The 13,071-nt window shown below is 31.3% G+C and overlaps 1 protein-coding gene across 1 annotated transcript in view; it reads right to left on the reverse strand.

Moving 5' to 3' along the window:
* LOC145276740 (uncharacterized) overlaps positions 1-9,627 on the reverse strand; it is a 113,123-nt gene extending 103,496 nt beyond the window's left edge. Inside the window, exon 1 of the mRNA XM_080127966.1 lies at positions 7,224-9,627. Within this exon, the coding sequence (XP_079984092.1) occupies positions 7,224-8,791 (1,568 nt within the window). The 5' untranslated portion in view covers positions 8,792-9,627. The remainder of the gene's footprint in view (positions 1-7,223) is intronic.
* Between the last annotated feature and the right edge of the window lie 3,444 nt (positions 9,628-13,071).

Consider the following 13,071-nt stretch of genomic DNA (forward strand, 5'->3'; position numbering starts at 1 on the left):
GTAACATATATACTCAAATAGACGGAGTAGCAATTGGATCAGTCCTTGGACTGACTGTAAGTGAATTCTACGTGGCTGATTTAGAGAACAAAATGTTTATAAATAATAAAAAGCCCGCTATATACAGGGTGACCAAAAAAAAAAAACAGAGGACATTCAATTGTTTGTCTGAACATTTTACAGTCAACGGAAAAAATAAGGGTAATGACCCTTGTGATATGATGTGATGTTTTGAATATAATAAACTAGTTATGGCCAAAGTTTCATTTAAATCGGACAAAACACTAAGAAAAGGAGCCTAATTAGAGTTGGGGCCCGTTTTTTGGGGTCACCCTGTATGTACGCTACGTAGACGACATTCTTGTTTTAGCTGAAAATAATGAAATGATATACAAGCTACAAGAAATTAAAAAAAAAGCAATCTTTAAATTTACAGTAGAGTTGTAAAGAAGAAGAAGAAGTAGAAGAAGAAGAAGAAGAAGAAGAAGAAGAAGAAGGAGAAGAAGAATATATATCTCAATATTTCATTTTTTATATTAGTATGAATAGTAACTGCATTGTATCTACATTTTGTTTGTGGAGAAGTGATATTGTTTTTAATCTCCGAAACAGCTACATGGTAGACAGCTGATGATCGCCTTATCTATTTAACTATTTTAGTTTAGGTTTTCTTTTTTTAATCCTTATATACTTAAATTCTCTTTTAGAATTGGAAATATTTTTGATATGTTTATTTCTATTTAACACTTTTAGTTAAGTTTGTTTTTCATCCGTATATAGTTCAATTCTCTTCTGTAATTGTAAACATTTTAGAATCAGATTATGCAAGTCTTATGTCCGCTATAAGTTAAATTTGTTTCTTTTTCTGGGAATTTCAATTCCATTCTTTATTTTTATTTTTATATTCTTTACTCAAAGTTCTTAGGCTAATATATATATATATATATATATATATATATATATATATATATATATATATATATATATATATATAATGGTTGTATAGATTGGTTTCCTAGAGATAAATCCAATTAAATATTTCGTTGTTTGTTATTCTGTTGGTCTTTGTAAAAGCAGGCTACAAAAATGGATATCTATGTCGTGAAATAGTCTCGTTGTCACAGAATAGAAATTGCGTGTATTCCTCTACTCTGTCGTAATGTATATGTTATGCTGAGATCAAATTTATGGTTTTCCCAGAAAAAAATTCACAATAAAACTCATCTAGTTACAACCACTGAAAATAATTAGTTTAATTCAGTACTCAAAGTTAAGACTCCGAAAGTGGGCACGGTTTGCCTAAATATGAAACGGAACGGAAGTCACTAAACATAAAAAGAAATGCGTAACCATATGGAAATAATTTATTAGAAAAAATTATTTTAGTTTTAACACTTCGTGTGATATCATGAAACAATAAAAAAAATTAGAATTTTTGTTATTTGCATTTCTATAAATGGTGTCTTTTTGAAATAATATATTTGTTTTTCACAAGTTTCATCACAGAATTTTGTCATGTTCTTAAGTTTTTTATTAGCCCTTCTTGTGTTATCAAAAGAACTTAATTCCATTCCATGCATATTTACTTCCGTTCCATATTTAGATAAACCGTGTCTACTTCCGGCCTCTTAACTTTGAGTACTGAATTTTTGGACAATGATTTTCCCTTCAATATTTGTCTACCTAAAACTAAACGGAAATTCTATGAGTAAGACTTCTCTTGAATAACAGCACATCTGTGAAACACGATACCATGAGGCTGTTTCCCAGCTGAATACTACTTGGTCGTGTTCAAGTATAATGTTAATAAACTGTTGTTGAGCTACTCTTAAAAAATTAAACGCCATCGAGTTTCAAAATCCTAACATATCCTCACGGTGTTATCTTAGCTCCACTTGATAAATACATTAACCCTTACTCTAAATTGGTTATTGGGCCTTTATATGTGTTGACCAGTTAGTAAATAAAAATCTATTGTATTTAACTATGCATAAGTTTTTCTTTAATATGTATTCATGGCCTCAAATTTTCATCTTTCTGCTGAAGATATTGACGTTGATAAACTAAGACAGTACCCTCCTGCCATAGACGTCCTCCATGTTAAAAAAAATCAAACCAATCAACATTCACCGACGGCTGGTGAACGTTTACGAAGCCGAGGCAGTTGATGCCAGCGCTATTAGGAGATAGGTTTGTCGATTTCAGAGAAGCAACAAAGATCTTGGTGACAACGCGCGTTCTGGACTGTTACGAGTAACGCACCATTCTTCGCTGAAAAAAGTGTGTTGAGAATGGTGGTGACTATATATAAAAATAAATTCTGGAGAACAAAATGTCGCTCGTTTTAATGGTATTACTCTCGTCTTCGTGGCTTTTTAACGCTTTAGTATTTTGAGTAAAATATTGGAGGCTTTACTTGAAGACTGGCTCCCTTTATATATATATATATATATATATATATATATATATATATATATATATATATATATATATATATATATATAATTTTCTAACAGTGGACTATAATCCAAATAACTAAATAAAATTCAACCAATAGATAAAAACAAATAAAATTAATTATCTATATGAATGGAAACAGAAAAAAAAGCCGCATTAACAATAACAAAATTGCTCCGGACAGCGATCAAGAGTCAAAAGCGTTCGATGAAAATGGCTGACAAAAACCACTCGGAAACCTAATACACAATTTATATATATTATATATAATATTCTTACTTTTGAATAATCTTAACCTAGAATATTAAATATATATACACACATATGTATGTATATATATATATATATATATATATATATATATATATATATATATATTTATATATATTTATATATAGTTTTATATAGCTATAAATAGCTATATATATATATATATATATATATATATATATATATATATATATATATAATTCCAGATGAAGAATATTCAAATGTATAAACAAATGAATTTTCTGAAACTTTTTTAAAGTGCTCATAATCAATAGAGCAAGACATATTTATTTATTCATATTTGCATACACATAAACGAACTAGGTCTTCAGTTATATGAAACTAATTGCCACGGTCGTGTATCAATATAAAAATGTATATGTAAGCATATATATGTAGAAATTATATATATATATATATATATTTATATATATATATATATATTATGTATAGAGAGAGAGAAATATATATATATATAAATGTATATATAGAAATATATACATAGAAATATACACACACATATATATATATAGAAATATATATATTTATATATACATTGAAATATATATATATTTATATATATAGAAATATATATATATATGTAGAAATATATATATATATATGTATAGAAATGTATATATATAGAAATATATATATAGAAATATATATACAGAGAGAAATATATATATATATATACATATAGCAATATAGATATATATAAAAATTAATATATAGAGAGAAATATATATATATTTATCATAAATATATATATATATATATATATTTATCATAAATATATACCTATATATATAAGTGAACGTGTCTCTGTGTGTGTATGTGTATTTTTCTCTACTCAATTACTCTGTCAATTTTTAATCTATAGATTCGAAATTTGATATACAGAGTACTGAGATTTGGGAAAATCGATGTGATTGGTTTTTGGCCAGAAATTTGACGATTAAGGGGTCAAAGTTCAACGATTTGACATTTGAGAACTCTACCAATCTCATCCGACAATTTTGGGTCTACGCACTTGAAATTTTAGATATAGGTTCCTTGGACATGGATCTAACTTAATAACTTGATTTGATCTCAAAACAATAAATTTTAAGGGGTCATAATAGGGGTCAAAGTTTCAAAAAATTGACCTCTGTGGTCTCTTCCAAATTACTCAGACAATTTCTGGTCTAAATATTTCAAATTTTACATAAAGGATATTTAGAGATAGGACAAGCTTTTTCATCAGTTTGGGTCGAAAATTTTTAGTTACCAATATATAAATGTATGTATGTATGTCTTTTTGCATGTCTGCCTTAAACTTTCAATAGAGGCGACGATTTTACCAAGATCAGTATCGTTTTAAAGTTCGACCTTTCATACGACAAATATCGAAAAACTGGCTAAAAACATTAATATCTTTCCCTTTAACTAGGCACTTTTCTACAGGGGAGGGGTCACTTTTTTCGCCGATATTTTTTAAAGTTATCCTCTCCTTTAGATTGTCTAACCTTTATTAAAAAAAATGTCGCTTCCGGTTTGGCAGTGGTCGTGACAGCATAAACGTTAGGTTTTACTCCGTTCGTTTCCTCCTTTGCGGTACGGGTTCCAGCTTGCCTTCTTACTACCACTTTTTTTTTTGCTCAACATACACATCTAAACACCCATCTATCTATCTATCTATCTATCTATCTATCTATTCTTTATTTGTTTTTGCATGTTGCTACAGTCATGAGCACGTTTTTGGTCAGCAAACTTTGCTTTCGTATAAGTTGTATCGCCTGAAGAGGTCCCTACTTGCCGGTAACTAGCTGATCGAAACATATTCATGATTGTTTAACAACATATTACTGCTTATGTAACAACAGGTAAAGAGTATAACCTGCTCTACTTCTGCATTGAGCACTCTTGTCTTAATCTCGTTATACTTCATTGGTTATTTAACTACTGGGAAAAATAACCTCAGATTAGTATATATATATATATATATATATATATATATATATATATATATATATATATATATATATATATATATATATCTGTAGAAATATACTTCCTTATAGTATAGACCAATCCTTATTTAAGAAGTTCAATATAATTACAGAGCAATATAGAGTATCTCTCTCTTTCTCTCTCTTTCTCTCTCTCTTTATATATATATATATAACAGTTTATCTCTCTCTTTCTCTCTCTCTCTCTCTTTATATATATATATATATATATATATATATATATATATATATATATATATATATATATAACAGTTTATTAACGACGTGCGTAACCTGGATAAAATAAACCTAAAACCAAAATGCTTTTCAAACACGCTCATTATGAAGTATAACTTTATGAAAAAAAAAAAGAAATGTATAAACATTTGTGTAGCCTACGCAAATCAACGTCATCACAGAAACGAAAGTAAATTTGCGTTGGCTGCAAAATGTTTTTATAATAAAAGATCTATTTGTGATTCATTCTATTTTAAATTTCGACGCCTTCATAACCATATATATATATATATATATATATATATATATATATATATATATATATATATATATATTGTAGCGCTTATGTCTATTAATCTATTCATATGTCTATAAAAGTGAGAATGTGTGTGGACAATTCTCAGCCTATATACTCAGCGAGTTTTTCATCTACAAATTTTCAATTTGGTATATAGGGTATTCAGACATGTGGAAAGCTTATGCTCGGTTTTCATTCGGAAAAAAAAATGCTATGTAGTCAACATTAGGAATCATCAGATTTTTATCTGTTTGTCAACTTGTTCACGAGGTTTGAAAACTTATTTTAAAGATCATGGCATGCTGGTCTAGTGGTTATCATGTTTCACGCTCTGTCGTTATGCCTAGGTTTCGATTTTAGCTCAAGTATTTTTTTTTTTTTTACTTACAAGAAGTTAACTGTTTAGAAAAACATAATACTCGCATAGACATGTCTCAGTTTCGTTTTTTATTTTTTTTACTTTATTTTTTTTTTTTGGGGGGGATATAGAGTTACATGTAATACCGGGCACAGGCAGTTATATCTTCTAGTATATATATATATATATATATATATATATATATATATATATATATATATATATATATATATATTACGGCAATAATAATAATAATAATAATAATAATAATAATAATAATAATTATTATTATTATTATTATTATTATTATTATATTATTATTATTATTATATTATTATTATATTATTATTATTATTATTATTATATTATTATTATTATTATTATTGCTGTTATTATTTATTATTATTATTATTATTATTATTATTATTATTATTATTATTATTATTATCAATAATACTAATACTCACTCGAAATTCTCATACAGCCCATCATCAGCGATTACTCACTGACGATAACCCGTGGTGTCTCCTGGAGTCTGAATGACAACAAGTCTTCCCAAATACCCAGTGCTCTCCACCTCATTCAATAAACTTTGCAAATAACTTTGTTTTATCGCAACAGCCGCTTGCCTTTGATTTCTCGCTCGCAAAAACCATTGGTCTTCACTATGATTTGGGGTCAATAAGCCTAAACCCTATGATCCCAATATTATTCACTCTCCTCCAGTGAAACTCTGATCACATTTTCCCTCTCTTCAGTTCTGACGTCCTCAATGACCCTTCACGCTTATTTCTTGTGGTATCAATCAAGACTGTTTATTATTATTATTATTATTATTATTATTATTATTATTATTATTATTATTGTTGTTGTTATTATTATTATTATTATTATTATTATTATTATTATTATTATTATTATTATTATTATTAAGTCGGAGCAAAGTGTTTCGCTGGTTTGTTTGTAAAAGGGGAATTTAAAACCATATGAACTAATGTATGCATATTGCTATTATTTAAACGTATCATTAATTTATAAAACTTTTTTCGATGACTGAAGCATAATTGATGTGTTCCCGCAATATTCTCACATATGTTTACCTGAAAACAGACTTTATTAATCAACAAAAAGGCAGTCATCTTCCATCATGATAATGCTCATCCGTAAGCAGCAATACTGACCAAAGTAGAATGTGATTCGGAAATTGTCATCCATCCTGCATATTCTTCTCATCTATCTCCTTTAGATTATCGCTTATTTTGAGAATTACAAAGTTAGATGGATGCATAATGGGAAGAGATGGAACACGAGTTAGATGTATATTTTGCATCCAAACCTAAGGAATTTTACAAACAATGCATTTATAATCTCGTTAACGGAGGGAATCAAGTTATAGAGATCAAAGGTAGTTATTGTTATGAATAAAGATTTTCAAAACCAATTTTTCATTTTTAAATTTAAAATGGGCAAAACCTTTGCCACTAATTTGATATTATTATTATTATTATTATTATTATTATTATTATTATTATTATTATTATTATTATTATTGTTGTTGTTGTTGTTATTATTATTATTGATTTTCGTTCTTTGTTATTTAAAACGTATGTACCTGATTTCTCTGTTTTTCATGACCCGCAGTACCATCCAGGCAGATCCGAAGACGACAATCACAACGAAGGCCACAGAAAATCCCACAATGAGCCGAACAGACAAATCGTAGCGCGTTACCCGGGTCACACGTAGTACCATGGTGACCATCTCCGTGACCTGACCGACCGACGCCACACAGATGTACATCCCGCGATGTTCCATTTGCACGTTTTTTATAATCAACGTATGATTGTCGTCAACAAAGACGTCGTGTCGAAATTCACCCGGGTATAAATCCTCGGGTCCTTTTTCCTCTTTGGTGATGCGGTCAGGTATAGTCCAGTAAATTTCCGGGTCGACGGTAAGATTCGACGTGTCCACTTCACAGTTGTAGCTCAACGTGTTCCCCAAATGGGAGACGTCGTTAGTTGGCGGTCTCTTTAAGAAAGCGAGCTGATTGGGCGGGCTGAATTCTTTGTATCCGTTGGATTTTGGCGCATCGTCTCCATCCCGGGCAGTAACAACTTCATCGGACAGCATCATATCCCACCAATTAGGCATTCTGTTTTTAGAATTGTTCGTTGTGTTGACAACAACATAGGTTTCGTCGCGTTTAGTTCTGTTTTTTCTGTAAGTTTTCGGGTTGATTTGTATTCCAGTGATGTTTACGGTCTCATACGGTTCACGTGTAATGGTGACGTGAACTTTTTTGTCGGTTTTAAGAGCAGCATTCGTGAGTAGCGGCGCTTTTCTGCGATTTATCGTTTCATCCACGTGTTGCTGCTGGTGACGACGGTACCTCAACTTCAAACTACGGTTCGATAAACCACCGTTAACGCTCGGTAAAGCACCATTACTGCTCGGTAAAGACCCGTTACCGCTCGGTAACCATACCAAAGTTGTATCGTTTACCAACTGTTTTTTAACTTGAAAATGCATGAGCGCGTCCGCGTCACCTTCCACACTAGTGTTTATTTTTAACGCACGCTGGTTAAATAATGAGTCCATTCTTTCTCTGGTAATATTTGGTATATTTAACGTAGAAAGGTTTGCAGTCTTTGGTTGTGGTGTTTTCGTCTGGTTAACTTTATCAGAATCGAGACGAACGAAAAAGACCTTGTCCGTGAGGTTTTTGTATTGTTGTAGCTGCTGGTCATCATTATGATGTTGATGATAAAGATGATGATGATGATGAAGAGATGTCGTTGGTCGTTGTTGATGGTTGTAGCCGGCTAACAGGTGTCGGCCGGTTAAAGCCTGCCGAAAAACGTGTTCACTGTTGGTCAGGCTCATAGTGATATTATTTTTATTATTGTGGCTGTTATTGTTATGATTATTGTTGCGAGTATTTCGGCTATTGTTGTTGTTGTTGTTGCTGTTGTTACTTCCTTCACGGCGACTATGATGACTGCCTGTACTGTTAGTGGTGCTGCCACCGCCGCTACCAGCCTCACTGTTACCACTGCCACTACTGGTGCCTCTACTCTCATTGCTGCTTAGAGATCCATGGATTAAATCCACAAACCCAACAAAAGCAAGAAGAATATAACACAACAGTCGCTCTAGACGGTGCACTTTATTCTCCATTGTTCTTGCTTTAAAACTTTATCAAGTGCACGTGTTACATGCAAATAACCTTGCGTGTTTTGTATGCAACTCTGCAAATAGTGCGTTTGTGGGAGTGTAGGTAGGTGTAGATGTATGCACACAGGTGGGTCTCGTTGTATGTGTGTGTATGTGTGTGTAACGTTAATTTATATTGTTTTCCATTGTGTGCTGCATCGCATGCCTGTTAAAAAAAGAAATAAAACATCATTTTTGTTCCTTAGGGCATTTTGTTTACAAAGTTTAGCAAGTGCTTTAGTGTTGCTGTATTTTTTATCATTATTATTATTATTATCTGTTTTGTCGCAGCTCGAAAACTGAAGGCAAGGACGCAGTTGTTCGCTGTGCGACCGTGCTGCTGACCAACAACAACAACAACAACAACGAGACACACAAATAAAGCTTTCTTTCTCTTTTCGGAAGAATATTGTTTTAAAAGTTTAGCAAGTGCTTGTGTTTTGTTTTTTTGGGGGGGTTTCTTTTACTTTTTAATTTTTTTTTTTTTATTTGTTTCGTGGCGGCACGAAAGCTGACGGCAAGGACTCCGTTGTTTCCCGTGCGATCGCGCTGTCGACCAGTGACATCAACAACAATAAGAGCGAGACACGCATCCACAGCTTATTTCGTTTTCTCCTTGCACTTCGTGCTGCTATTTGGCGTCCACTGTGCAGAAGTTTTGCTAAGAAGCTCCGATTAGCTTGCTGGCAAGTCAGACTGGCAGCTACCAACAAGGCAGCAGCAAGTCTCTCTCCTCCTCCTCAACAGACAGCGTTCGATTCTCCCACCTGTGTGCAGTCGTGTTGTTGTTGTTGTTGTTCTCTTAACTTTTCGCACCGACCGACGATTCTGATTGGCTGCCACGGTGACCCCTGTGTAGAGTGACGAGTCAGGTCACATATTTGTCATTTCAATAATAAATGTTTTTGCTACCGAAATTAAAGCTAAAAAATAATGGGAAAATCGACAAATGTTTGCAGTTTTAGTTGAATTACATTACGGCATATAAACATTTTCGTTGATTCTGAAAGATATGCAGGATATACATGTATCATTAATTTGCTAATACTTTTCGTTTCTATTTGTAAATCTGTTTTTTTAAAGCACAGTGATGAGGTAAAGTAAAAATAGGTTTGATGTTATAAATCGTGTGAGCATATATACATATATATATATATATATATATATATATGTATATATATCTTCATATATGTATATATATATATATATTTGTATGCATACTTAGAATATATATATATATATATACAATAAGTATGTATAAAGATATATATATATGTATGAATAAACACACACACGCATATATATATGTTTGAATAAACACACACACGCATATATATATCTTCATATATGTATATATATATTTGTATGCATACTTTGAATATATATATATATATCTTTATACATATTTATTGTATATATACAATAAATATTTATAGATATATATATATATATGTATGTATGAATAAACACACGTATATAAATATATATATCTTCATGTATGTATATATATATATTTGTATGCATACTTAGAATATATATATATATACAATAAATATGTATAAAGATATATATATATGTATGAATAAACACACACACGCATATATACATATATATATATATATTTATGGTATTTAAATATTAATTTATAATTCCATAACATTTATAAATAATTACATATCTGGAAAATGCGAGGGCAGATTTCTCCACTACCATCTATCTCTCTCTCTACGCTAACTTTCATCGTTCTCTTCACATATTCTTCTTCTTCTTCTTCTTCTTCTTCTTATTATTATTATTATTATTATTATTATTATTATTATTATTATTATTATTATTATTATTATTATTTATCCCCCAACAAAAGGAGGGTTGACTTGTAAATTCACCCTTGTCTGTTCGTCCGTTTGTCCGTCCGTTTGTCCGTTCATTTTTCCGCACTTTTCTCAATAACTACGTCTTGTATTTTTTTTTAATTTTGCACAAACATTAAACATGATATGAATAAAAAAGTAACAGAACGGATTTTACGGAAAAGCTCCAGTTGCCCTCCTAGGGATGCCTTTCGGGTTAAAATGGCTAAAATTGACACTTTTGTGCTTATCAAAAAAAAAAATTGATGCCTTGGATTTTTATAAAACTTTCTAAAAAGTTGTATCTAACTGATTTCTATATAATTTTGTTTGTCTATACTTCGCGATAACTCTTGGGTGTGCCCCAGGGACTCTTTTCGGACTAATAAAAACACTCCATTTTTGGGACTATTTTACCATATTTGTTCAAAATTTTCTGTGTATGTTTATTTAGCAGTTTTGCATGGTGCTGAACTCAAATTTAAATATGTTAAAGCCTTGGGAACTTTTGGGGCTAAATGGAGGAGGGGGGCTAATGATGGACTTGGTCATTTCTTTTTTTTTTTTTTTTTTGCATGGCGCAGAACTCAAATTTACATATGTTAAGGCCTAAAACTGCACCGTTTGTTCATTTTCACCAGGATTTTCGGCCCCCTTGGGATTTGGGGGCTAAATGGGAGGACGACAATGCCGAACTAAGGCATTTTTTTATGCCTTGTTCACTGTGCACTCACAGGGGCCATGCATGAATCACTTGTTTCTGTTGTTATTATTATTATTATTATTATTATTATTATTATTATTATTATTATTATTATTATTAATAATATTATTATTATTATTGTTGTTGTTGTTGTTGTTGTTGTTGCTTTTAAACGAAAGCTGAGTTAATATTCATATTTTGGTTTTAGTATATCTATCTATCTATCTATCTATCTATATATATATATATATATATATATATATATATATATATATATATATATATATATATATATATATATATATTGAGCGTGTAGTATCGTGCGTGGGTATGTGTATATGGGTATATATTAGTATATATTTATGTTCTGTAATTAAACTTTCTAAGTTAATGCCCAATAAATTTTTTAAATTGGCCTTCGGGTCAAGATCAAAGTGTGGTATCTGTTCTTCAGATGCTACACTTCAATTTCTTGTTCTCTGTCAGTGGAGGAGAAATCCTTCACGACTGAGACAACTTTTATTTTTGTTCCTTTTCTCCACATTAAAAAAACGACCCTGGTGTCTAACTCTGTCCCGTGGGGAAGCATTGTAAATAGGGACAATATAAAAGGAAATTTCAGCCACTCTCTTCCTCTCTCGTTCTCTATGCATATTATTATTATTATTATTATTATTATTATTATTATTATTATTATTATTATTTACTCACTAGGAGTACTCATACAGGCCATCATCAAAGATTTCTCCTTAAGAACAACTACGCGGGAGTAGTCCTTTTTGCACTACTCCCGCGTAGGTTTGGTTATGTTTTCTCTCTTCGGACTTTCCATCCTCCTTGGCCCTCATTTATTTAGTGTAGTGCCAGTTTATGGTGACACACAAAAAGGGGGAGCGCGAAGTCAGGGGCGCAGGGTGTAAACTTGTTATTATGCAGTTTCAGTTTTTATGATTACATGTGACGTTTCTTTGTGTTTTACATACGCAGTAGCTTATACGTCCGGCGTGTGCCTGTAGCTCATGTGTGTTAGTCTCCGCATTCGCTGGTTTTCCTTAATATTTCAATCATTTTCATCATTGTTATACGTTATATCTTCTCAATTGTCCCATATGATTCCAATCTCTCCTATTTTTTTTTTCAAAGTTTTCGATATTGTTCACGGTGCTCCTACTTTCAGTGGTGTTATCTTGATTTTCTTTATCTTCCGTATCCCTTTGAACATTTTGACCATTTTCCATGTATTTGCCCCCTCCCCTTCTCTGTCTCCTTGATCTTCACTCTGTGATCTGCTGCAACGGCAAAGTCTAAAATATAACCGGACGTTTTATTCTAGTTAACTATCATGACATCTGGCCTTTTTGATTAGATGGATTAATCCGTTTGTATATCCATGTGCCATAGAATGTTTTAACTTTCATTTTTAAGTACTGCTACCAGTTTGTACCACTTTTCTGGGTGTTCAAGGTGCAGTCGTCTGCATAATTCCTAGTATACTGCCTTCCCCACTTGACTGTGTCTATTTTTATATTTTCTTTTGACTAGTTTGATTTATTCGCTTATTATGTGGTTTAATATTTCGTCTCTTTAACCTCAGAGTTTGCATTTGCTGTTATCTTGTGTCTTGTCGATCATTGATTTGACGTGGTTGGTTCTGATTGCGTTATCTTGTCCGGCTGTTATTACAGATCCAA

Source organism: Euprymna scolopes, chromosome 5 (assembly GCF_053919585.1).
Source record: "Euprymna scolopes isolate OS-2025 chromosome 5, ASM5391958v1, whole genome shotgun sequence".
NCBI classification, from domain to species: domain Eukaryota; kingdom Metazoa; phylum Mollusca; class Cephalopoda; order Sepiida; family Sepiolidae; genus Euprymna; species Euprymna scolopes.